General features: G+C 43.8%; 1 protein-coding gene across 2 annotated transcripts; it reads left to right on the top strand.

Annotated features, from left to right (window-relative positions):
* Nucleotides 1-622: 622 nt before the first annotated feature.
* Nucleotides 623-26,025, top strand: LOC126091915 (NF-kappa-B inhibitor cactus). Of its 2 annotated transcripts, none has more exons than XM_049907231.1 (6): nucleotides 623-1,609; nucleotides 1,712-1,817; nucleotides 2,101-2,353; nucleotides 22,883-22,974; nucleotides 23,751-24,008; nucleotides 24,809-26,025. In XM_049907231.1, the coding sequence occupies exons 1-6, from the start codon at nucleotides 903-905 to the stop codon at nucleotides 24,884-24,886; spliced, it is 1,494 nt and encodes a 497-aa protein (XP_049763188.1). In that variant the 5' UTR covers nucleotides 623-902; the 3' UTR covers nucleotides 24,887-26,025. The 2 variants fall into 2 exon arrangements, with proteins under 2 accessions (XP_049763188.1, XP_049763189.1); XM_049907232.1 differs by having other exon boundaries at nucleotides 625-1,609; nucleotides 24,812-26,025.
* The last annotated feature ends 1,873 nt before the right edge of the window (nucleotides 26,026-27,898 follow it).

The raw sequence follows: 27,898 nt of genomic DNA, 5'->3' as shown, positions 1-27,898 counted from the left end.
GTTAAAATAATGCACAGTACATATCATCTAAAAACTTCTTCTAGTCACCATCGATTTATGGCGATGCTATATTTTACTTAAACAAACTTTAGAAATAACATGAAATGCAGAAGTTTTGTACGTGTAATAGCTTGAAAGGAATAACCGTACTCACCGGGTAACAGCGTTGCATTTGTTTGAAGCCTTGGGAATTTATGTCACCAAAATTGATAGATGACAAAACATTCGATAGTAATAATCTCCAAGTAATCTTCTTGCGAGGCAGTTAATTTCAAATTACGCGCCAAGAGCGTTTATTAATTGCCTGTTTGTGTCGCAATATGAATAGTATATACCTGATGACAGTGGAAATACCGATTATAAAATTCTCTGCGAAATGCCCTTGCCCTGAAGATTGCCACTTAGTGTTTCGGATTATGACGACAGTTCTGCAGCGAGCTGTCCGCGTAGCTCCGCCCATTGGTGGGATTTTCCCGTCCCCCCCTCCCCACCATCCTCAGTTCCCCCACTACGGCCGCCCGAGCGATCCATAGGCGCAGACGTACATGGCTATAGTCGAAAGGTCGTGCGAAGTCCCGAAGGTCGGAGAAAAATATCACGGACCTGCGGCGAGCTGCTCAGAGCATTACTGACTTCGGAAGGGAGCAGTAGTGTTGTTGGAGGACAGGAAAGTGTTTCGCTCACTTTGTGTACATTGTGACTTGAGAATGACCAGGCGTGCAGTAGCTTCGTAGTGTTTCTTTCTATGAAATTTCGGCTGTGCTACCTTATACATCCGTTTTCGTACATTTGTTCTGGAAGTGCTGCAACGAGATAGTGCCTGCTTTGTAGTGATACAGTGTGGAGAGGAGTTTAAGTGTGCTGTGCGTTTTCTTGGGATGCTTGCGCAGTGAATAGTAACGATGTGGCCGCAACAGCAACCGTCGTCTGGCCATACTGACAGAGCGGAATTGGTTTCAGATTGTGCTTCCGCTCGAGCCAAGGCGTATCCCCATGGAGTTCAGCCATCGACGGGTGTGGAACCTCATCTGTATTCGAGTGCAAAACGACAAGATGTGCTGTCCAGCAAAGAGCAGTCGTCTGCCGGTTGCATGAAGAACTACGGGGACAGCGGTGCTTGCCTCTACGATTCAGGCAGGACTGATTCAGGTTTTCTGTCGGGTGCGAATATAGTTTCTGAACAGTGTTTGTCGTCCGATGACATTTCGTGTTCGAGGAAGTTTACAGACAGTGCATTACAAGAGTCAGTTTCTGAGGACAGGTTAGAGGACAACTCAAAGAGCCGTATGAGACTGGACAAGGAAGATTCCATGAGGCTGGACAGTGGTGTTGACGTGAACGAGCAGTTCAGTAGTCTCAGTATAAGCCCTACGAACGATCTGAATTCTGGCCCTTCAAATGACCTGAACGCCCCGTTTTCTAAGTCTCGGAGTCGGGATTCGGCGGTGGCGACGACATTTACGAATATCTCGCCTCTGTCTCCGACGAGTAAAGTATCTCTCACGCAGCCGCAACAGAGTTCCGAACAGCTGCAACATCATCAGCAGCAGCAACCTGTTGCTGCACCTGCGTGGGAACTGTACTATCAACAGGATGAAGATGGCGACACGTAAGTTGTTTGAATGTAATTCTTTTTTTTTCCTAGCCGCTTAGTTTTGTTGTCATGTGTGTTGAAGGTGGGAAGATACTAACTGTAATTTTTTGGTTGCAGGCAACTTCATATTGCAATTATACAAGGCTTTATTGAAGTTGTGTACGCTCTCATCCAAATGGCACCTCACCCATGTTTCCTAGATATTGTAAACTACGAATGTCAGGTATGTTTCCCTTTTCTTTTTCGTTATTAGCTTTTAGACATTTTGTTTTAGTGTTCTGGCATTAAAGACTTCCTCTGTCTTGCGCCTCTGTAGGCTAGGTTATTGTGTGAATTAAAACGGTAGACTGGTCGTATTGTGTAAACAATGTTAAGATGGTGCTGCCGTTTTACTTTAAACAGGTTAAGAAGGTTAGGTGCATAGAACTAACGTCAAGCTTCCATCAGCAGTTGTTTTTATCCCAAATCAGTGGTATTAGTTACAATGTTTTACCATTTCTTTACAGTCGGCACTGCACCTGGCAGTGCTTACGAGACAGCCAAGGATAGTCCGGAGGCTTGTGGTCGCGGGCGCGACGGTGGATATTCGTGATCGTTCGGGAAACACTGCTCTGCATTTAGCGTGCCTCAATGGCGACATTGACTGTGTTCGCGCTCTTACTGAGCCTGTGACTGTGGCGGAAGAAACGATGGCAGGCCTCAGGTATCGCACGTACCAGCACCATGTTCCGCAGGACCTAGAAGAGAGAAACTACGATGGTGAGTACACAACACGCTCGTACCCCACTGCATATTTATCACATGTCGCATCTGTTTTGGAAGGGCCTATGGGAAATTGTGTAGTAGGTTTGTTCTTCCACGCCTTCGATTGGGTATGGCGTTCCTTTTTTTATTTCATTCTCACAACAGCATAATTGCTACATGTTTGTTTTGTGTTGTTGACATTAACTACCTCGACAGACTTCGACCTCATGGGGAAAAGCAATTTAGAATTCCAAAGAGCTGGAAAAGAGCTTAGTAGTACCTACTATTTTTGTTGATGTTGTTTGTGTTCATTGTTTACAACTATACTGTGATACTGCAACATCCCCTCCAGACCCTTCCCCCTTGCTCCTCCCTCCTGAAATTTTGATTGTGATGGCTGATCTGTAGAGTGGCCCGAGGCGTAGGTTAGGTTGAAAGGTATTTATGTGGTTGAGAACTGGAGAATCTACCGAATGTGAATGCCAAATACCGCTTGTGGTAATAGACTACCCCGTACTGAAGCCTCATGTTGACGTTCACACATATTCATTTGCACATTTCATCACAAAAATTAATATTGCCAGGTGAATTCAGTAATCGTATATTAGATAATGGGCAAGTGTCCGAAGATAATTTTGATGAACTTATATCGTACATAAACTACGAAATGTTTAAAGTAGTGGCCACTACGGAACTTTTAGCTGTGTGAACAGTTATTTCCACACCTGTTAATGTATTTCATACATTCTCTTACTTCCGTTTGCGTAGTTGACCAGTACATTTGTACTTTTTTCATATTGTGTGTATCAGTAACCGTTATCATCAGAGATGTTCTTAAAAAGTGTGGTGCAGCTCTGAAATATACGTAGAGAACCCTTTATTATTTTTTGATCATGCTATAGTGGATTAACTCGTGGGTGGAAATGAATCAGCACTGTGCAAATTGTTGACATGAGCCTCATTTGGTAGTAGGAGGATATATTGTTGGCCTTCCTTGCAATGAGAAATGATTCGTGCCATACCCGCCAATGAAGCTATTAATTCTGTATGTTGTGTACATTGTTGGCAGTTGTTCCCTGCAGTTTCAGCGTTTGAAACAGTAACAACCTCAGACCCATAGTGTTCTTTCCCTAATATTTTATTTATAGGCGTTCTTCCCTATTGTTATTATTATTTCGGCCATTGTTTATCATTCCAAACAGATGGATGCTAAACTGTAGTGTTTACCAGTTTAAACATTAGCTGGGAATACACATCAACTGTATGGCTAGCTGCAGTTAAGCAAGCCACGTGTAGGTAATAGATTGGAAAAAACAGCTTATTGTGAGTAGGCGTGTACTTCCCAGAGGTGAAATGACCGGTGCGTGAGTAACCGGGGGAACTGTGAAAGAGGCAGCACTCAACCCGAGTTCTTAGTACCGCACCAATGGTGCGTCGCCTTCCACAATGCCCGCCACTTCCTGCCCTTAGACGACCAAGAATGCAGGAACTCCCCAGTGGTCATTGGCAACAGTTATCTGTCTTTTGGTTGACTCAAAGGGGCCGGGCCGTTTCCAGCGGACGTCAGGGAATTCCAAATGCCCTGCACGTCAACTTGTTATTCCACTGCGGTTTTCCTTTGTTTCCAGGTCGACGATGGGTTTGTCCAACCTCGTCAAAAGTCTATCGAGCCTTGCTGTTATCTGATGTGAAATGGGGAAGTATCAGATAAGAAACTAATCGTGGAAATACACCTGATAATCAATTCATATTGCAGCAGTTTTGGTTTTCTGTAGCGACAAGGGCACTGAGTAGGATGTTAATCGTCTGTGCTGGGACCCACTCAAGTTGCGTGGATGCGGAAGCGTCCGTGGCACGTAACTCGAGTTACTATCTAGGCGGAGAGGCCCAGAGTGTTTTTTTACGGGGGCGCAGAGCTCGGCATTGCGTGGATAACCTAGTTGCTGCGCTGTTTCCCCCCAGCCAGGTTTTCCCGGCGAGCTCTCGCAAGCGGTCGTGTCGCCACGATGGTGCCTGGGCTCTTTCCACGGCCTGTGAGCTCGCTACAGCCTGACTCGCAAGTTGCGTTCCCAATATGCTCGCATGTCCTGGCCAGTGTTTCTGGGCAGTTGCATCATGTTTTGCTTGGCTTCCCGTTTATGTGATTGCAAAATGTGCTCTCCAACATGTAGCAGATTTTATTGTAAAAAGTACCGAATTACTTCCAGTTTATAACACGCTGCACATTGTTAAACAAGACAACGTTTACTTGTGTCGTTCCACAATATAGAATTTTCATTAGCGTGTTTGAAATTATAATCAGTCGACCCCCTCGTAAGTATTCCAAATGTCACATAATACCATACTTTTGCTTATTTCCTCTTTCAAACATTTTGGCATTCTTCGGCCTTCGCTTGACATGTTGTAAATAGTTATGGTCTTGAGTCTGAAGAGTGGTTTGATGGATCGTTGGTCGCTAATCTGTCTCGTGCAAGTCTCTTCATCTGGCTTCTCGTAACTTACACACATTTGAAACTGATTATTGCATTCATGCCTATTAATAGGTCTTCCTCCATTACGGAATTGACGATTCCCTGATGCCTCCGGATCCTATGTCAATCGAACCCTTCTCTCATTCAAGTTACCGCCTGTAAGTCGCTGACTACGACCCACTACTGTGTGCTCGTTTCTTTGTTGTATGTTTGTTAAGCGGTGAAGGCAATAGGCAAATTAGACGTAAAATTTCCGCTGCACCACATAATAGGTGTGACTGGGATGTCTTCTTTGGTGCGGAGGGACAGCAATTCACTGTCAATTCTTCCCAGCGAAATGATTTACTTAGTTATCGGTATTCAAAGGTAATAATACCAGCAGAAACTTCACGCTCGTTGCTTTGCTGAGTAATGTAATGCAGTATGCGGCAGTGGTATTGGTCGCCTGTGTCGGCTGCTGGAGCCGGCGTATTTCTGTCGCCAAGTTTGCATTGCGCTCCGCGACCTGGATACGAAGGCTGCGGAACAGGTTTCTGTCGCCGATACCGGCATGTTAGCTGGCTGTTACGGCGATGAGCCATTTTCGCCGTGCCACGAGTGCGGGAGAAGGCGGTCGGCTGGTAATTGACTGCGAAAGTGGTCTGACCCAGGGCTGCGCCGGTTGGTCCCGTTGCAGTGCGGGAATCCCCCGCCGCGTCCGAGGTTGCCGGCCACCCATCGGGTGCCCCCGGGCCGACGTGACGTGACGCAAAGTCAGCCAGGCCTCGCTGAAGCGAGGTCCTCGCCGCTTGCTTTTTACGTTCCGCCAGGCGGCGCCTGCTGGGGGGGATTCACTCAGCCATTTCTCGTCTTAGTTACGCGTGTCAAATCTCGTTGCTGAGCAGTACCACTTTGGTGTAGCCTTTGACTTACTGCTGGCAAATGATCAACTGAGCACTTCCCTCAGAAGAGATAATTGGTACTAATTTGTCTGTATTCCTGCAAGGCATCCAGTGCGCTTGAACCATGGCGGTTATAAGAGCAGTATAGATTTATTTACTTATTCACGCGGAAGGTAGGCATAGGCTTGGTATCTGTCCATTGTAGCTCCTTCCACCACTTTCCTGTTAAACTAATGAAGTCTGTTACGTGGATTATCTGAACAAATTCTACCATTTACCTACCTGGAAGTAAACAATTGGTCTTTCGTCTGCAGGACATGCTTGGATTTCAGTGTATTTTAGCTGACTTATAAGCCTAAGTTCTAACCCGTGGTCTAGGGGTAGCGTCTTTGATTCATAATCAAAACGTCTTCGGTCCCGGGTTCGATCCCCGCCACTGCCTAAATTTTGATAAATAATCAGCATTGGCGGCCGAAGACTTCCGGCATAAGAAGTCAGCCTCATTCTGCCAACGGCCTTGTCAAAGAGGGCGGAGGAGCGGATAGAGGTTCAGGGCACTCTTGTCCTAGGGGTGGGAAATTGCCCCTAAAGGCGGAAGAATCAGCAATGATCAACGAGATGAGGATGTCAATGGAAACCACTGCATTAACGACACGTAACGTGTATCCACAGGACATGTGGCCTGTAATTGAAGATGTCATGATGATCTCTCCATTGGCAAAAGATTCCGGAATAGTCCCCCATTCGGATCTACGGGAGGGGACTGCCAAGGGGGAGGTTACCATGAGAAAAAGATTGAATAATCAACGTAAGGATAACGTTCTACGAGTCGGGGCGTGGAATGTCAGAAGCTTGAACGTGGTAGGGAAACTAGAAAATCTGAAAAGGGAAATGCAAAGGCTCAATCTAGATATAGTTGGGGTCAGTGAAGTGAAGTGGAAGAAAGACAAGGATTTCTGGTCAGATGAGTATCGGGTAATATCAACAGCAGCAGAAAATGGTGTAACAGGTGTAGGATTCTTTATGAATAGGAAGGTAGGGCAGAGGGTGTGTCACTGTGAACAGTTCAGTGACCGGGTTGTTCTAATCAGAATCGAAAGCAGACCAACACCGACAACGATAGTTCAGGTATTCATGCCGACGTCGCAAGCTGAAGATGAACAGATAGAGAAAATGTATGAGGATATTGAAAGGATAATGCAGTATGTAATCTAATAGTCATGGGCGACTGGAATGCAGTTGTAAAGGAAGGAGTAGAAGAAAAGGTTACAGGAGAATATGGGCTTGGGACAAGGAATGAAAGAGGAGAAAGACTAATTGAGTTCTGTAACAAGTTTCAGCTAGTAATAGCGAATACGCTGTTCAAGAATCACAAAGAGGAGGAGGTATACTTGGAAAAGGCCGGGAGATACGGGAAGATTTCGATTAGATTACATCATGGTCAGACAGAGATTCCGAAATCAGATACTGGATTGTAAGGCGTACCCAGGTGCAGATATGGACAAAGATCACAATATAGTTGTGATGAAGAGTAGGCTGAAGTTAAAGACATTAGTCAGGAAGAATCAATACGCAAAGAAGTGGGATACGGAAGTACTAAGGAATGACGAGATACGTTTGAAGTTCTCTAACGCTATAGATACAGCAATAAGGAATAGCGCAGTAGGCAGTACAGTTGAAGAGGTATGGACATCTCTAAAAAGGGCCATCATAGAAGTTGGGAAGGAAAACAGGTAGAAGGAAGGTAGCTGCGAAGAAACCATGGATAACAGAAGTAGTACTTCAGTTGATTGATGAAAGGAGGAAGTACAGACATGTTCCGGGAAAATCAGAAATACAGAAATACAAGTCGCTGAGGGATGAAATAAATAGGAAGTGCAGGGAAGTTAAGACGAAATGGCTACAGGAAAGATGTGAAGATATCGAAAAAGATATGATTGTCGGAAGGACAGACTCAGCACACAGGAAAGTCAAAACAACCTTAAGCAACGGTGGTAACATTAAGAGTGCAACGGGAATTCCACTGTTAAATGCAGAGGAGAGAGCAGATAGGTGGAAAGGATACATTGAAAGCCTCTATGAGGGTGAAGATTTGTCTGATGTGATAGAAGAAGAAACAGGAGTCGATTTAGAAGAGATAGGGGATCCAGTATTAGAATCGGAATTTAAAAGAGCTTTGCAGGACGTACGGTCGAATAAGGCAGAAGGGATAGATAACATTCCATCAGAATTTCTAAAATCATTGGGGGAAGTGGCAACAAAACGACTATTCACGTTGGTGTGTAGAATGTATGAGTTTGGCGATATACCACGTGACTTTCGGAAAAGCATCATCCACACAATTCCGAAGACGGCAAGAGCTGACAAGTGCGAGAATTATCGCACAATCAGCTAACAGCTCATGCATCGAAACTGCTTACAAGAATAATATACAGAAGAATGGAAAAGAAAATTGAGAATGCGCTAGGTGACGATCAGTTTGGTTTTAGGAAAAGTAAAGGGACGAGAGAGGCAATTCTGACGTTACGACTAATAATGGAAGCAAGGCTAAAGAAAAATCAAGACACTTTCATAGGATTTGTCGACCTGGAAAAAGCGTTCGACAGTATAAAATGGTGCAAGCTGTTCGAGATTCTGAAAAAAGTAGGGGTAAGCTATAGGGAGACACGGGTCATATACAATATGTACAACAACCAAGAGGAATAATAAGAGTGGACGATCAAGAACGAAGTGCTCGTATTAAGAAGGGTGTAAGACAAGGCTGTAGCCTATCGCCCCTACTCTTCAATCTGTACATCGACGAAGCAATGATGGAAATAAAAGAAAGGTTCAGGAGTGGAATAAAAATACAAGGTGAAAGGATATCAATGATACGATTCGCTGATGACATTGCTATCCGGAGTGAAAGTGAAGAAGAATTAAATGATCTGCTGAACGGAATGAACAGTCTAATGAGTACACAGTATGGTTTGAGAGCAAATCGGAGAAAGACGAAGGTAATGAGAAGTAGTAGAAATGAGAACAGCGAGAAACTTATCAGGATTGATGGTCACGAAGTCCATGAAGTTAAGGAATTCTGCTACCTAGGCAGTAAAATAACCAATGACGGACGGAGCAGGGAGGACATCAAAAACAGACTCGCTATGGCAAAAAAGGAATTTCTGGCCAAGAGAAGTCTACTAATATCAAATACCGGCCTTAATTTGAGGAAGAAATTTCTGAGGATGTACGTCTGGAGTACAGCATTGTATGGTAGTGAAACATGGACTGTGGGAAAACCGGAACAGAAGAGAATCGAAGCATTTGAGATGTGGTTCTATAGACGAATGTTGAAAATTAGGTGGACTGATAAGGTAAGGAATGAGGAGGTTCTACGCAGAATCAGAGAGGAAAGGAATATGTGGAAAACACTGATAAGAAGGGACAGGATGATAGGACATCTGCTAAGACATGAGGGAATGACTTCCATGGTACTAGAGGGAGCTGTAGAGGGCAAAAACTGTAGATGAAGACAGAGATTGGAATACGTCAAGCAAATAATTGAGGACGTAGGTTGCAAGTGTTACTCTGAGATGAAGAGGTTAGCACAGGAAAGGAATGACCAAAAAAAATAATCCTAAGTTTTGGTCGCGTGATGAGCAATTGATGAGGGATCTTGACAGGCACTGAAAGTTGTTCGGTCAAAATTAAGACTGGCGGTTAACTGTGTCCATTCGATATCTGGTGCAGATTGATCATTTGATTGGCCATGTGACATGCAAGTACGCGTGGTTCCTTTTGTTCGCTCATCAGTACCTTCCAATGTTTCTATTGCCCGATATGAGTTTTATCACCTCTTCCTCAACTTAAGCGCAACTATTTTAAATGCTTCTTCGTCTCAGTAAAACTGTACACTGTGCGGCTGGTCCCGACGGCGATTCGACTCCCTGGGGCATGGTTGTGTGGGTTTGTCAAAATAAATGGTTCAAATGGCTCTGAGCACTATGGGACTTAACTTCTGAGGTCATCAGCCCCTAGAACTTAGAACTACTAAAACCTAACTAACCTAAGGACATCACACAATCCATGCCCGAGGCAGGATTCGAACCAGCGACCGTAGCAGTCGAGCGGTTCCGGACTGTAGCGCCTAGAACCGCTTGGCCAGCCCGGCCGGCGTGTGTTTGTCCTTAGGATAATTTAGGTTAAGTAGTGTGTAAGCTTAGGGACTGATGACCTTAGCAGTTAAGGCCCATAAGATTTCACACACATTTTTGAAAACTGCACTCGCTCGTCTTCTTTCCTTCGATAGTTATATGGAAGTCGTAGTACCCTAGTAATTAGAACCTGCAATAACGCCATCATTGCACAACATATTAATGGATACTGAACACCTTTCCTGCAAGCCGCACAAGAACACCCATACGATAGTTTGTTAGGAGGAGGGGCAAGACCTGGGGCATGGTGTGTAATACTGACTTTTCAGTCATTTTCTTGAAGAAAATCACTTGACTGCACTATATTTTTTTTTCCTTTCCCTGAGAGCTACGGGTGGGGGGGGGGGGGGGGTGTCGGCTTGGCCCCCGTTGTTTGCTTTATGGGCGCCCTTGATTAGCCACTTCCCCCAAAAAAATGTCAGCAACATGCTTCTAAACAGTGTTCGTAGCTCCGTACTGGCGGAAAGTCTCCAAAAAATTTGAGGATAGTGGCTTGTAACAGTTCTACTACGGATGAGAAAAGGTAGTCTTGGGCACGACCCTCTTTCTTCCTTCCCACTGCGAGGTCTTATAAGAAATGCACAACTTCAGCAGAGTTGCTACGTAATGCAGATCTTTACCAGGCAGGGATAGAAACTTAATTCTACGCAGGGGAAACGCCTGGGCGATACAGAAATCTGAAATTGGAAGCAGCCAACACTGTGGACGTACGCAGTGTCGGCGCTGGCGCGGCGTTGCTCGCCCACGTGGCAGGGCGGCAATGACGCAAGCGTCGGGAATGCGCGTGTTTACAATACAATGGGCCGCGGCGCGCTGCTCCAAGTATCGACCGGTGGCCCGAGACGGGCTGGCTGGGGAGGCGAGGCGTCTCCAGCCTGCGGCGTGTGCCGCATCCGGCTGCGGCCGTTCACCCCCTCTGCGGCACACCCTGCTGCCTCCATATTGTCCAGCCTCGCTTGCTTCCTTCGACCACGGCGTACCCGCCATCCGAGCTGTCACAACACGGTTTCGTATGCACGTGTGAATTTCCTATATCCTGTACGATTCTACCTCCTGAATTTCTTCAGACAGATGCTGACCTGGTACTTCTGTCTTGGGAGAGGAGAAGGGGCGGCACGGGAGAGAACGATTTGATTTCCAACGTTCGGGCTCTCGCTGGGTGCAAAACCTGAGCGACTCCAGATTGCTTGCAATGGGGGTGCAGTGGAGAATATATGCAAAACACTTGAAAGGAGACCCGTGTTACCGATCTGGTAGTTATGCGGTTAACACTAGCAATACCAAGGCATTATCCGTGTGCACACCCCTAATTTTTTAAAAATACGCTAATTGTTGAATTATATTAACATCGAAATTTTTAGAGATGTGCTGATGTGAAAGTAGAGTCCAGAACCTGAAAATACATTTCAGCTCACGCATAGCAGTATCAGTGCACTTTCAGTAACATATACTCCGACTTTATGATCATCACAAAAATTTGAAAAATTGAAATTTCGTTTATTGTTGTTGACTTTCACTGTCAAAATACTTTAGAGATACTGGTTTGTAAGAAAGAACCTGAACCTGGAACTACTGAATATGACATTCATTGGAGGAAGTGACATCTGCTACTGAGACATAGTGTTGAATTAAATATAACTGAAAAATTAAAAACACACATTGAATCTGGTAGAAGAATTAAAAACACTCTTTTTTCAAAATCTTATTATCTAAAGTAGCTGACCAGAATTCAATTTCGAAAGGTGGGTAAAGAAACCCCCCCTGTTTTACGCGGGTTCACTATAACTCGAGCTGAATGTGTTGCACTAAACCGCTAGTTAACTATAACTCGTGCTGAATGTGTTGCACTGGCATGAAATATCTTTATTATTTTCTGATAGCTGATAATGTTCGTATGTTTAAACGCATATAGAAGGGTGTCACATTTCTAAATGTTCTCGTGGACGTATTGTGAGTTCCAAATTTTGAATGCTGTGAGAGTGTCACCGTATTATACGGTTTATAAGTATACAGGCGTTTGCTATATTTGTACTGAGCATTGCCTGCTATGTTTATGGTGGAATTGTGCTATTGACGCTGACATTTTGGAGTTTTGCTCTAGCTAATTCTGTGTTCCATGTCATCAAGTTGTTAAGGCGTTTGCATAGACAATTCAGAAAATCTGTACACCGTGAATTAAATAGAAAACTAGACAGCGAAAGAATTTGTAGGTAATTTGTTTTATTCGTGGCATCTGCTTGATTTCACAAACACTTCACACAAGCGAGAGTGTATTTACGACGGTACAGTTGCCTATAACGGTTGAGGGCAACAACAGTTTACAGACGTCTCCCATACCAGCAACCAAACAGCTCCTTTTACGATTAGTGTTCGTTGTGAGTTTTGTTTCTCTGTGTGGCGAGTGTACTTTTGCCATAGAATGTGGAAAAGAGAGACTAGATAAGCTTATTATATCCCAGCAAAGCACGTTACTGCGTGGATATTTACAATGCAGTTGCACAAGTGTTGCCAACACATCCATGCTGCACGAGCAAAACTACCAATCGTCGTCAGCTTCTCCCACTTCCATGCACGGCTATGGTACTCTGTCAGTCGCTTCATTAACCTGGTCCAGGCTTAACTGGCCTTTTGGTACCTGCTGCCAACTCAAATAAGCAAGCTTTAACGAACCGGTAAGAGAGAGTATAGTTTGTGGCCGCCAGATATATTTCGAGCGCTACTTAGGGAGGATATTCGCTGACGGCTGGTGTTGTGCTAATGAGCGTGTGGGAAGTGAAAGTGTCACAGTAGATGGATCCTCTTTGAAGGAGTTGTGCGAGGTAACCTGCGGCCGGTTGGTGTATCGGAGCGGTACACGTGCGCCGAGATCGCGGTGTCCGCAATTCGCTGTCGGGCGCGCGACTTGGGAACCGCACTGTGGCGTGCAGGTGAGAGCGGGGCCGTCAGCGCCCTCCCCTACTCCCCCCACCCCCCTACCCACCGCAGAGCCCTACGAGGTCTCGGGAATCCCCAGGCCTCTCGCTGCACATCTGCCGCTTCCAGCAGCTGTAAAAGGTCCCTACCCCCTGCGCCTGCTATAATAGATATTTCTCTGTGTGTGTGTGTGTGTGTGTCATTTCCTGTCCACACGTAAGTGCTCAGTAGAAGACGTGATGCAATTACCATAGAAAACGCAGCTCTATACATTCTCCTCTAACGGATATCTTGCTGTACTGAAGTGAGAAAGCCAAAGAAATTGTGACTGGATGGGTTCTTATTCAGACTTAAGTAAATAAACATGCTAGTCTTCGTGGACAGCTGTCAGTCTGAATAAAGTAATCAGGTTTTGGGTATCATTAATCATAAACAATCAACACTTCGATCCTCTCTCTGAGGTCGGCTTTTGTTCCGATTTGAGCACTATTTTAACGACAAGCAAAATTGTAACACAAAGCTCGAGCAAGAGGTCGACAGCTATATATTGTGCTTGAAAACGACATTTCCCCGCGTGGTTGTGTGTGTGTGTGTTTTTTTAAGTGTTTTTCGCTGCATCTCACTGACTGCCGTCATCGCGACGGGCAAATTGTTGACACTATTTTGTATGCAGGCCGTAGCTGCGACTCCGAGACGGAAAGGAATAGTCGGCGAACTCCCGAATGTTTCATAGTGACACTCCAGAATTTAGTTTCGGTAGTTAAGTATAGGTACAAATATTGCTTTACTACTGCACATGCATGGTTGTTCGAAAGTATTTCATGCCATGGCAAGGCTATATGAGGAGAGGAAACAATCTCAACATGTGTGAGAATCACGGTGAAGTGCGTGCACAAGAGAGTGTAGAGACGCGAGGATGGAGGAAGTGTGCTAAGGTGATCGCTCGCGAAAGGCGCAGAATCTGGGTTCCAGTCCAGGCCTGGCATAGATTTTCATTTGTTGCGTAATACTTCACAGCTGATACTGTACAATAATGGCAGTTTGAGAGCTCATTCTTGAAAGTGCAAGTTGTAAAAGTAAATGGAATATTACGATACTAGTTGTTCTTTTAACATCACGATTTGGGCAACCACAATTTGGCGTAAGTTTACAGAAAGCTGTGCAGATAGTGGCGCCATCTTATAGCATTGTCAAGTCGGTACGGGGTTATTTCTTGTATTTTTTAGTTTCGTTGGAAACGTTGTTAGCCTGTAAGATGTTTTATTTCAATGCACTGGTTGATTCCATTGCATGTGTCTTTTTGTTGCTGTAAAAGCGCAGAGCATTATGTAAGCTGCAGCTCTACCTATTCAGGAGACTGCTGTCTCGTAGGTCGCGGGTCGTTTTCCGCGTTTGAACGCCAGCGGCGGCCGATTGTGATTCTGGTCGCCAGAAGGAAGTACGCTGCCCACCAAGGTCCGAGCGGGTTTTCCGACCACCCACTCGCGGCGCCAGGGATTTCCTGCGCCAAAGTAGGCCTGCTAGAGCCGGCTTGCAGCCCACCCGACACCTTTCATAGACTCGCGTCAGGAGGCTGTCGCCACGGTACTGTGCCGGGAAGTCGATAACAATAACTTTGGGAATAAGATTACGTGTGACGACTATATTTATGTCTTCTCTTAGTAATGTGTCAACTTCCTGACTGATTAAAAAAAAAATGGTTCAAATGGCTCTGAGCACTATGGGACTTATCATCTATGGTCATCGGTCCCCTAGAACTTAGAACTACTTAAACCTAACTAACCTAAGGACATCACACAACACCCAGTCATCACGAGGCAGAGAAAATCCTTGACCCCGCCGGGAATCGAACCCGGGCGTGGGGAGCGAGAACGCTACCGCACGACCACGAGCTGCGGACCTGACTGATTATTGGAAGGAAGGAGTGTAAAGGGAGAACTAACTAAATATCTAACGAGCGAGATAGTAGTTGTACATTATTACGAACAGTTGCATCACAATACGCTACAGGGATAACGACGATTTTATAAAGACTACTGTACGGCATCGACCCCTTAGCTGGTATTTTTCGGATTACTTTCCCTAACACAATCCAATCGACTGGTAAAATGCCGTAGGTGACTCCAGTGTATAAGTCCATGGAAGATATGAATTAGTAAAGACGGCTGATGATTCTCGTCCATAGTGGAGCGAAGCTACTGTGAGGACTCTTTCGTTTAGGAGCTGTAAGGGTGTTCACCCTACTTTTAGTTCTGGTATAGATCTGGTAAGTTTGTTGTTGCTTTTTTCAGTAGTCTACGCACAACTTAGGCTATACCGCTTGCTCTCCAAATGTGATCTATGCTAACAAACTATTGCCAATGTCGGAAGTAGCTTGCGCCAAAAAGCTACAAAATTCCGCTATTCCTATTGCGCATGCGCATATGTCCTCGGGTCTGACAGCGGACACCGCGTGGCGTGCCTCTTGGGCTTGATTTTTTCGTGAGCGGGCTAGTGGGGGAGAAGGGAGAGGAAGTAAGCAACGGCGCGAAAGTTATGCGTCCGCTGGGAATCCCTGGCAGCCGAATAGAGAACGGGAAAGCTGCGCTGCGATGAGCTAGCGGCACGTCTGGTAGAAAGGCGACCAGGCCACGGAGCTGGTAGTTGGCAGCCCTGGACTGGTAATTACCGGAAGACGGGACGAGTAACGTTGTTACGGCACTAGCGAGAGCGGTTAGTGCTGCATCTAAGGTAAAAGCCGAGTTGGACCGAATATGCTCGTCATTGGTAGTTAAGAGTGAAAGATGTGGGTACGGAGTCGTGATGGCGGATTTGAAGGAAAGCTGGCAGGAGTATGACTTTTTTTTTCATTCTATTTCCTACGTTCCGGGTTCTTTTCGCTATTGTTGGTGCTACAACAGCCCTCGGCTGTTATTTAACTTAGATTATAACGCTCAGCGGTCAGGCGTTGAAGGTTTCTAATACACAGCCGCAAAAATGCGAGAGTTTACCGATTCCCTTCTGCACTGTTTTCCTCTGTAATTAGCAACTCATTTTACGATTTCGTACAGGCACTGCCCGCATGACCACGGCATTTTATTGTATCTTATAGTTGACACTCGCAAATAATGCGATGGGTATAGCCTTATGAAGAAGGGCACTAAGTGCCCGAAACTTGCCCGCATCTCGTGGTCGTGCGGGTTCGATTCCCGGCGGGGTCAGGGATTTTCTCTGCCTCGTGATGGCTGGGTGTTGTCTGCTGTCCTTAGGTTAGTTAGGTTTAAGTAGTTCGAAGTTCTAGGGGACTGATGACCATCGATGTTAAGTCCCATAGTGCTCAGAGCCATTTGAACCATTTTTTGCCCGAAACCGGTTAAAATGTGGGTGAAATCTTATGGGACTTTACTGCTAAGGTCATCAGTCCCTAAGCTTACACACTACTTAACCTAAATTATCCTAAGGACAAACACACACACCCATGCCCGAGGGAGGACTCGAACCTCCGCCGGAACCAGCCGCACAGCCCATGACTGCAGCGCCCAGACCGCTCGGCTAATCCCGCGCGGCAAAACCGGTTAAAAAAGTAAATTTCTTTTATGCATCTGGATGCTGATTATTTCGATATAGATTTAAGCTATGTTAGATAGCAGCATAAAGGCTTCTGCTATAGGCAGGAGAAATTCGTGGACGTTCGTAGCAGTGTCTAGCATCACCGTCTCCCGCGCGGTTTCGTATCCGTGTCCGACGAACTATACAGGCTCTGGGAGAGAGGCCGATTGCTGGATTCTGCTGGAGGGAAGCCCCTGAATGTAGCGTGACCTCCGCCAGAGGTCCGGGTCCGCCAGGTGCGTGGGTGGAAGAGCGCCGCAATTGCGGCGCGGAGCCATTCACTGTTCTGTTCTGCTCTGCTCTGCAGTGCGGCCTGGCGGAACTCATTGTGGCGCGTAATTATTACCGGCAGGCTTCCGCAACACACCGGCCGCAGTTCATTAATTAGCCGGCGTTCCGTGCCTACGGCACTCCCAAGGGCAGTTCCACAGAACTGTTCCGCCCGAGTCCGGTCGCCACTTCCGGACGCGACGGATGTTGACGATCGGTGGGATTTCACAGTTCCCGGCACTGTTTGTCTCGCCGAGTTCTGGGTACAGCGTCATTCATGCTCACGAGCGCATGTGAACGGCGCAGCGCCTGGCTTACGTCATTACGGCCTCATCTCACATTCATGCACCACTCCCCCGCCCCCGCCCCCCCTCCTCTCCCCGTACACTGTCTACTGCTAAGTGTGGACTACTAGTAGTACTGTGGAATGCTACGGCGCATGAGTGTACTGTGCAAGATTTCATTCAGTTTGCGGTGGCGATTGGTTGGTTATCACGGTACTTGTTTTCTTCACAGATGCAGGACTGGAATTAAACATAAGATTGCCTGCGCGTACTGGACAAATAAATCCACTAGAAATTGTGGCCACATATTTCAGTTTTAATTCAACATACGCGCCATTTAATAAGATAAATTCCTTCTGGTATACAAGGAACGGGCCGATGTGTTTTGACCTGTGGAATTCAATTCCATTTTGGACTTCACACCTGTACTGCAGGTCATGACTGACAGGAAACACACACGCATACACGCAACGATGTATAAGTAAAAGAGAAATAGCGTCTGAGCAGATTGCTTGTTCTATCCCAAAGAATAAAAAGAGTTCGGTCTCTCGTACTGAAAATCAACTTCGACTCAAAATGTGGCATAAGGGAACTGTAGTTCATAAAAATTACACACGCAGGTGTGTGTACAAGATAAAGTGCCACCTTTACGTAATTTTACACAGACCAAATTGACGGATAATTTGATATCCACGTACAGGACATAGCAAATTCCCCCGACATTGCTGTTTGCTATATGGTCATACTTTGTGATTTAACAGTGTCATATTCACTTCGGCCAATACTTCTTGTATGAAATTGTAGCCCCCTCTTCCCAACTCGCCCCTCCCAGTATTGTCGTCGGTCTGGATGTTAATTTTTCCAGGAGCACGGTTACTAAACCAGCTTTACTGCTAGTCGTGTGACACTGCAGAAAGAAGTGAATAGATGGAAGATGAAGGGAAAAAAATAATCAGAAAGGAATTTGTGAATTCCAGCAACATTACTGTGCTTTTTTTGTATTTCAAATCCGTTATTTTATTTTGCTGTGTGGTGCAGGCAGTTCTATGTAAACAAGCTACTCAGCGACGAACTCAGACTTAATCTGCCGAAGTAATGTAAAGAATACAATACTCTGCCGGGCGAACCCGTTGGTATGTATAGACAAAGTTAAAAAAAAAAAGAAAAAAAAGATCGTACTGTTATCCTTAATATATTTGTTCCTTTGTTGAGAGCAGATGTTAAGTGACTACGAATAACCTTGGTATGCTGGTCCAGTCGACCATTCCTTTGGTGTTCGTCCGCAGCTCGTGGTCGTGCGGTAGCGTTCTCGCTTCTCGCGCCCGGGTTCCCGGGTTCGATTCCCGGCGGGGTCCGGGATTTTCTCTGCCTCATGATGACTGGGTGTTGTGTGATGTCCTTAGGTTAGTTAGGTTTAAATAGTTCTAAGTTCTAGGGGACTGATGACCATAGATGTTAAGTCCCATAGTGCTCAGAGCCATTTGGTATTCGTTGTTAGTCGCGTAACTCGTCATTTCAAGCCACCTGCAGAGTATAATTTGGGACAATTTCAACTCAGAATGCCTTTTGTACATCACTTGGGAGAAGATTGAGGAGCGGTTACTTGTATGCAATACCCATCTGTTGACCGGCAAGTGGATTGCAAAGTTCCGGCCATTGAGTGCAGGCAAGCCTTGGGGAATATTGCAAGTGCTTGATAGCAGTTTGTTTGCTGCCGCTGACGGCCGGTGGGAAAACCTGTGACGGCTGTTGTTTCGTCGCACCCTTCCCCGCAGAAATGGGAAACCTGTCCCCTGCAGCGAGCTTCGGACTTCCCACAGGCAGCTGAATGGCGCGGCTCTGACGCACCTGCACCGTTAAAACAACCTGCAGCTGGTGTCCACGTGTGCTGGCCGGACCTTGAACGGCGCAGCTGCGTTCACGAACTATGGCGGACATGAGCGCTAGGGCGTAGTTTCGCGAATCTGTACCGTGCATCCACAGTGTAGAAGTTACGGATGGCGGTTATTTCTGGCCAACCGTTTTTCATTTGTTGTTGTGGTCTTCAGTCCTGAGACTGGTTTGATACAGGTCTCCATGCTACTCTATCCTGTGTAAGCTTCATTTCCCAGTACTTATTGCAACCTACATCCTTCTGAATCTGCTTAGTGTATTTTCATTTACATCGGTTATATTCATCATATGGCTAAGCAGGGATGGCTAGAGCACAAATGTAAGGATGTAGAGGCTTATCTCACTAGGGGTAAGATAGATACTGCCTACAGGAAAATTAAAGAGACCTTTGGAGATAAGAGAACCACTTGTATGAACATAAAGAGCTGAGATGGAAACCCAGTTCTAAGCAAAGAAGGGAAAGCAGAAAGGTGGAAGGAGTATATAGAGGGTCTATACAAGGGCGATGTACTGGAGGACAATATTATGGAAATGGAAGAGGATGTAGAAGAAGATGAAAAGTAGACATGGAACGTAGATTTAATAGTTCTAAGATTCCTGCAAAATTTTACTTTGTGAGTTCCAAGAGACATAGAACAAAAATATCAAATAAAATAGGTAAATAAAAGAAAACTTTGTCCAGTTTTTGTTCCTTTTCTCGCGAGGGGGTGAACACTACAGTAATTCACCAGTATTCTTCTCTGACTAATTGTTTAAATCTCTGCTCGCAAGTACTGTTGTAATCGAATATATCACTATTATGGAAAAGCGAATATTCAATGCTAAAGGCTGAAAACCATTTCCAATGGATACAAGCAGACAAAAGCATATTACACACACACACACACACACACACACACACACACACGGCAGATAAGTGAAGTTATATTTTTATTGCAAGCTGTGAATGAATTCTTTATTTGTTACTGTTGCCGTAACTCCCTTTGTTTTGTATTATTTCATAGAAATGACATGTTTAATAAGCTTTTGGGTAAAATTTGCAGCTTTTTCTCTTTATTACTTCGATGTTTATTAGTCAGATGTGTGTCTTCCATTTTTAATGGCAATGTGAATACAATTGATTTTTTGTTGACAAAACCAAAAATGCTCTTTCTAAAAGTTAAACAATTTAGATAGTAGACAAAATATGGCATTTACCAGGAACAATTACGTGACCATAGCTAAATTTTCAGTAATCCATTAATCCATAGACCAGTATTTATTGTCCACTCTGTTCATAAATACTCTATAATGTCCTGGTGTGTAAGTAGACTCCTTTCATCAATATCATACACAAAGACAATATCTGTCTTCCAGAAGCCTCAGAACATCCAACCAAACTTTGTTTTTGTAAAGAGTTTTATGAAAAGCAAAAATTCTGGCATCACCGCAGTGGTAGATTGATATATCGATATTATACCCGGTTTTCAATAAAAATAAAAATACCTCTTATAATGGAGATAAAACAGTTACCGAAAAATACCGTTATTCAGAACTAAAACATCGGCATCAGTTTTAACCGCTGTTTTTGCCATCGCTAGTAAATGGTGGAAGTACGACGTACCATTTTTGCATGTTGAATACTCTCGATTGGTAATCAAATAGTCGTCCCTATGCAATTCGATGATATGCGTAACCATTAATAGCGCCACCCGATGTGGACACGCCCGAAACAGTGTCCTTAAGCTTTCGTTTTAAGAAAGTGATAGCTTACAGAGAATGTGCTCTTAACACGTGTATCTACTGATATATTGAAGTAACTATGGCGTTTATTCATATAACGCTCATTGTTGGCGTCTAAACATACAGCAGGAAAACAGGTTGACACTAAAATGTATTAGCGAAACAGAGATTCTCCTCCAGTGGCAAGTACAGATTGTCCGATTGACATCAGTTTATCACCGACACTCTTATGCACATTTTGTGGTTGTATGTACGAAGGTTTTAACTAAGAGCGTCGTATCACTACGCCGTTCTTATCGGATGGCCTAAAATAAAAGCACGTGTGTGGATTTGAAGGGCTGCACGTTTCTCGACATCTTAATAGTGTAACCTACTCGTGTTACGACGGCTTGTGATCTTGGCGCTTTCAAGAGAGCTATACGAGGGGAGCGAGGATACAATGCGGCGTAGCCAGTTTTCTGTCTTGCTCACGTTACCCACATGCTTCTGCTCCCGCTTCGTAGCAGCTGGCAACGCTTGCGCATGTTCCACGTGGTGTTCTGTTTCCGACTCTCACTTGTCCAATTGAGTCTGATACACCGCAGTCTTGAGACTATGAATAAACTCACTGCTTCAGTGGAATCCTTCATGTATGATAAGGGTTTCCTCGTTTCCCCTCACTCACACTACCCGTGTAATACGTGCGACAAACGGATCCACCAGATTTGTATTACTGGGTATAGTGTGCGTGGTTTGTGCATGCGCAAATTCTCATCGCCTCCATACATTCCAACAGTGCTTAAGATATGTGGAGCTTGGATGATAACGATTTTCCATCGTGTTGAGAAAAATGAGCAGCAAATCTAGTGTGCGGTGTAATGACTGGTTTATGGAACGGAAAACTTATTTCACATTAAGTTACGCTTCGGTTGAATATATAACCAAATGATTTGATATAATTAATTCAGGTCGATGGAGGTTTGTTCGAAGGTTTGTTCGAAACTGCCACTCGTACCACTGTAACATCGCGTAAAAGAGTCGACTTCACATACCTCATATCTTACTGGCTGCAGTGATATACTAATTTCTTCCCTTTCTGTATTTGGTTCTAGGAAAATTTGTTTTTAATCAGTGTCTGTAAATTGTTTTGAATTCCGTTAACAGTATTATGTACGCGACAACTCTTTTTGCCTTACAGTGACACGGTTGAGATTTAATCTCACGAACGAAAACTGACTGTCATATACTCGAATAAAGTTTTCTGCCAATTAGCAATTCATAGCTTCATGCCTCTTGCCATACTCCGCTACGGAGATAAGTCAAAACCGACGTTTGCTTGTTCACGCCAGCGCGTTATCTGTACGCAGGCACAATCAAATGCCTTTGCTTGCAGAGACTTGGGTTAGTGAAAATCGATCTGTTCTGAAGCAGATTGAACAGGGTGTGAAGCGTATTTCCACAAAGCGCTTGTCAACGTTAAGGTTTTGTGTGGCCACCTTTACCAGAACAGGAACTGTGGCGTGATAGAAAAACCGCGTGTTTTCCTCATTTGTTATGTTTTACGTTAGTATTACGTGTAAGCGGCACATATTACTACAGTATAGCGTGTAGGAGTAAGTCCGTCCATCGAAAAGTTTCGCGCTGTGCATCCGATCGACAAAGATAGCATCGCTTCTGATGAGAGAGGCGTGTTGTAGAAGTAAATGGTCGGTTGGCAGAAGGCGAGGGTCCCAGAATACCTGGGTGCCTGACTCAGCTGCTGCTACCCGTTGTGCCTTGGCATGGTTGGGCGTGGGTTATTTCGGGTGCGTGCTTTTGTCGGTTCGTCCTGTTCTGGAATGCTGCCCTCGTCACGTCGCTCCGATTCGGTTATGGCGCGTGCCCTATGGCTAACCAAGTCTGTCATTACCGGGAGAATTTTAAATTTTCTTGTCTTGAGCCTCTACTGAGTAAAAACCTCACCTGCTGCTGCCCCTGAACTGCTAATAGTTACAGTGATGCCCATTAGTATCTTCTCCACAGTATCCCATTCGTTCGTTCTTAACCTCAGCTGACGGAAGTCACTATAATAAGTTTATTATTCAGTTTCCATTGCTGTTTCTTGCCGTTTGATATTTGGTTACAAAGCTCTGTTCATTTAATGAGACATGAGATAACGTAAAACTTGGTCAGGTAACTGTTATCGAAGAGTAGCCTTCTAGGTACTGCATTGTCGTATTGTTGTAGTTAAATGACACTGTCTCTGTAGTTAGCTTGGAAGTAAATAACCAATTAATTGGGACATACTGTCCTAAATTCAGTCAGGGTCCAAGGCTCCAAAGTAACGAGGCTTTTTTCTCCTTTGTTGCAGGTCAGATGTGTATACACATGGCAGCGCTGAGTGGCAATGTGGAAGTCATAAAGCATCTGGTTGTCTGGTGTGGTGCAGACATCAATGCCAAAGTAAGTGATCGATATACTTCTGTGAATTCTGTAGAAGTTAATTGACAGTAATGCGTAACTAAACTAAACATATTCCTTGAGACTCGTGAGGAAAACAGCAACTATTGCTGTTTTAGGAAATAAGAGTCCTTATGTTATTATAAGGACTAAGCAGTTCTGCATTCACACTCAACGCTTTCTTCTTTTGTTCATATGACACATTAATTACTGTGGCCAATTTCTCTCCTGATATGTTGTGATAAGACATACATGCTTCGACTGTCATGGCCTATGCATCAGAAATGTTTGTGGTTCAAATGTCTTCATGTCTTCTCCCCCAGCAAGCTTTTGGGCTGATAGTGTTCAAATTTCTATTCCTGTTAAAGGCAGAGGCAAATATTCTCTCCTTAGTAACACTTTATAAAACAATGAACACATTGTAAGTTACACAATTCCATATTTAACTTTACAACATTTTTGAAGTTGTACTTAATCACATTGTTTGTATGCATAATTCTCAAAGTGCTTGGCTTCAGTGTCAAGCAGATTTCTAGGGGGTAAACTGTTTAAACGTCCTAGAAAATAAGGGAGATGACTATGTAGAGTCAGATTTATAGATGTGATATTGCACTATTCTGTAAGTTGTTCCAGTTGTATGGGCACTATTAGGTTAAATTTACAATTTTTACCTGGTGGTATTTGTACTAGTGACTGAAGAAATGAGGCAGTTTATACCACAGTGTAATTTGACACCCAAAAATGTAGAACTAAGCAGTGAATTCTGGTATGTTTTGTAGGACGGGAAGAGTGGTCGCACTGCACTACACCTGTGCATCGAGCTGGGCCTGGCGCATGTGGCGCGTTTCCTGGTGGAGGAGCTGGCAACGGGTCTGCAGCTGGAGGCAGCTACGTATGCTGGCTACACCGCTTACCAACTGGCAGCTGCCGTAGACTCGGCGCTCGCAAGGCAGTTGAGAGAGCACGGAGCGCAGCCCAGGCCGCTACCGGACGACGAACAGAGTGACGAAGAAGACAGTGACGACAGTGACGCTGAGGTGAGCAGACGCGCTGGAGCTGCCGCCTGATCTGGCACGGGAACTGTGACCTTTCCTTTGCTCCGTCTCGGGTCCCTCTGTGCACAGTCGTGAGGCTCCCGTGCAAAGTTTGAAGGGTTTTAGTATCCCTTCAGGGTTTATGGTAGGCTGATGTAGTGAGACTGTCACGCGTGGACAGAAATAACTCATTACGTCGGTAGCACTTCTAGATCTCCCAAGAGTTGTCTTTCTTGCTTTTGGTCAGAAGTATTTTGGCGTGTATCTAAGTCTCAGACATGGCTTAAAATACTGAGAGGTCCTATGTTCCTTAAACAAATTTTGCTGGAACAAAGGAGATGCTGAAACTACTACAAATTATGCATTTGTGATGAATGTTATAGTAGCTACTCCTGCTTGCATCCTTTCATGTTGTACCTGATGATGAAAGAGTACAAATTTGATTAACACCACAGGTACAAGCAATATAATGAAAGAGCTTGAAAGACGGGGCTCTTGAGTTGTCATCTGTGATAGCAATTACTGCTGCACATCCTGAGAATGTTACCATTCTCATATTTCTTTACCATATATTATGGTGTGTAATATATATGCATGAAGGTCGAAGTAATCTGTGCTAACGTTTTGGCTCAGTATTTCTTGTGCAAATCTGCCATTCCTATTTATTTGACTGTCCTGTATGTAGTGTGTTTGTTCAGTGTAAATGGGTCCTTTGTCCGTTAGTGCTGCTTTTAGGCTGTTAGGAGGAGGAGGGGGTGTTTTGAGATCTGAGGAACTGATTGTGTTCTTTTTTTTCTGACCAGCAGATGTACCAGGTTGGGCGCGACATTGGTTTTAGCAGTCTGAGAATGAACGGGCAGCCTGTCGACATCACTGCCTAGAGAGGCACGAAAAGACTGCGGGCTACATGTGGCTTAGTGAGCCACCAGCTCGGTTGTGACTGAGGAGGTACGCAACTGGGGAAGTTGACTCCTGTGCCATACTCAAATTGTCTTGTGGTGGATGGACTGGTTCAGTGTTTTGGCAGCCATTCTCTGGTAATCACTATTTGAGAATAACTATGTACTTTGGGATCAGAGGACTACAGAGATTGTATAAATTATTGGTCCAATAAAGTGGAAAGAAAAGTGGAAAAGATGGTCGGATTGTTACCTATGTCGTTCTAGTTTGTTCTAGAATGCTTATCCGGATCCTGGCAGCTTAATGTGCACTAATGAGAAAGTAGTATTGTGTTCTCTTCCACATTAAATGAACTGCTCTATCCGTCACCTACCCTTTGAATCCCATTCTAGTCTCGGGATGAAAGATCTGGTTACAAATTTCTATTTGGCTCATTATTAGGAAAAGGTTTCACTGCCAATAAATTTGTTTGCAGTTATGAAAGTTGTAATTTTAAACTAATTGTAAGGGTCTTAAGACATATTTGTAATGTGATTCAGTGACTTTTCCTGAGATATTGTTCAATAACAAGCTGTTCGCAGGGATATTCTGCTTGTTAAGAACTGTACCTGCATATTTTAAACTAATATACATACTGTACATTTTCACGCATTTCAAAGTGACATTGTCCATTACAATTCGGTGCTCATTGTTATTTATTACTCATCTAATGCCTATACTTATGCGTCTTTTTCTGAGATGCACAATCAGTGTTGCAAAGTTCATTGTATATTGTTCAGGAAGCAGGCAGATTTTTGCAGGCAAAATGATAGTTCAAAACTTGAAGTTGTCACTGCCGTATACTGTTGTTAACCTTTGGGAAATAATTTATGACTGAATTACTGTTAAAGTTTGTGATATCTGCCTGTGTAAAGTAATTGTTGTTTGTTTTAGTAAGTTGTTGAAGCGTTAATCTATATTTACACGTTATATGAAGCCACATTTTTGTGGTTTCTTTATGAACTTGTATTTGCCAGTCAGTATAACATATTTTTGTGTATCATCTTGTAAATACTGGTATGTAAGTGCAACTATTTTAAGATGAAGCTAGAGGCATTGAATAAAATGCTGTTAATTATAATGAGTGTTGTTTTTCCCCCATTCCTAAACTGTTGTTGTCATAGAGGCAAAATCTATTTGTATGTAACTTCAAGTGTCTGATAAGGTGCCCACATTGAACTATCTATTATTTGTTCTGTTATGAAGAAGAGCATAAGTGCTGTATCACAATTCATAGTTTCATTTATTTTTCTAACAAAGGTTATACTGTCCCTAGATGTCACCAAGTAAAACTATGCTAATTTTTCAGCTATGTTAGAAGGCCTAGTCTAAAGACTGGGAAAATAATTTTTTAAAATCATTATTTGATACATTACAGTACCTTCTGTTATCTTGACACATTACCAAGGCTGATCATTGTGAAGGTTACATATTTTTGCATTTGTGAAACATAGATGAAGATAGTGTCGTGTCAAGTACCTTGCTAGTATCTCTCGGTTTTATACGTGAATGTTTGTTTAAAACAGTTTCAGGCAGTACATGCTTGCATGACATGATATCATAGTTAGATTCCAATCATTGCAAAACAAAAGTGGCATTTTACAGTTGGAAATAAATTTTTGTCAACACTTAAAGTAGTAAAGGAGTTTTGCTATTTGGGGAGCAAAATAACTGATGATGGTCGAAGTAGAGAGGATATAAAATGTAGACTGGCAATGGCAAGGAAAGCATTTCTGAAGAAGAGAAATTTGTTAACATAGTGTATAGATTTAAGTGTCAGGAAGTCATTTCTGAAAGTATTTGTATGGAGTGTAGCCATGTATGGAAGTGAAACATGGACGGTAAATAGTTTAGACAAGAAGAGAATAGAAGCTTTCGAAATGTGGTGCTACAGAAGAATGCTGAAGATTAGATGGGTAGATCACATAACTAATGAGGAAGTATTGAATAGGATTGGGGAGAAAAGAAGTTTGTGGCACAACTTGACCAGAGGAAGGGATCGGTTGGTAGGACATGTTCTGAGGCATCAAGGGATCACCAATTTAGTATTGGAGGGCAGCATGGAGGGTAAAAATCGAAAAATCGTAGGGGGAGACCAAGAGATGAATACACTAAGCAGATTCAGAAGGATGTAGGTTGCAGTAGGTACTGGGAGATGAAGAAGCTTGCACAGGATGGAGTAGCATGGAGAGCTGCATCAAACCAGTCTCAGGACTGAAGATACACAAAAAAAAGTAATTATTGTGTCATACTGTCATTGGCATTATGTAATGTGTGGTGTGATAGTTGAGATATTAGTAACCAGCAGATAATTTCGTGCTAGTTACTCTTCTACATAGAAAATATCTGTAATTCAACTCTTAGACTGCCCAAAAACAACAAAAAAACAAAAAAATTAAACTATTTATACATTTATGAAACTACAATTTTCATGTACAGTTTTACTTCTTGGAAGTAGATATGCCGACATTATGTTGCTGCTAAGGCTTCAGCTTGTGGTTCAAAATACTGGAGGAGATAATGTTTTGGAAAAATGTTGCAAGAGTGTGGAAAAAGAATGGGAAAAAGTATATAATGTAGGGTCCCAACCTGGAAGTCAGAAATTTGGCAAAACAAACAATATGAGGAACACAAATAAAACTGCTGTGCTGTAACATGCATGTAGACATTCCTAAACACGTCTGTACACCTAAAAGGAGCAGGAGGATTAATGATAAATGGTTACAAAATGGAATCAACAAGTATGTTAAGAAATTCAAAAGAATGTTCACTTTCTCAAAAATTTGTTATATACTCCCACTGTAAAGTTGTACCTCAAACATGACAAATTCGTTCGCAGAGACTGCTACACATGTGGAGGTAAGTCACAAGATTCACGAAGTAGTTCTATGGGAAATATGTGTGAAGAAGCTGACACTTTGGCATATTTTATTGTTGTGCAATGCATTTGTAAT

The sequence above is a fragment of the Schistocerca cancellata genome, chromosome 7 (assembly GCF_023864275.1).
Source record: "Schistocerca cancellata isolate TAMUIC-IGC-003103 chromosome 7, iqSchCanc2.1, whole genome shotgun sequence".
NCBI lineage: Eukaryota > Metazoa > Arthropoda > Insecta > Orthoptera > Acrididae > Schistocerca > Schistocerca cancellata.
Note: the sequence above shows the minus strand (reverse complement) of the source record. Positions and strands in the feature narration are given on the sequence as shown.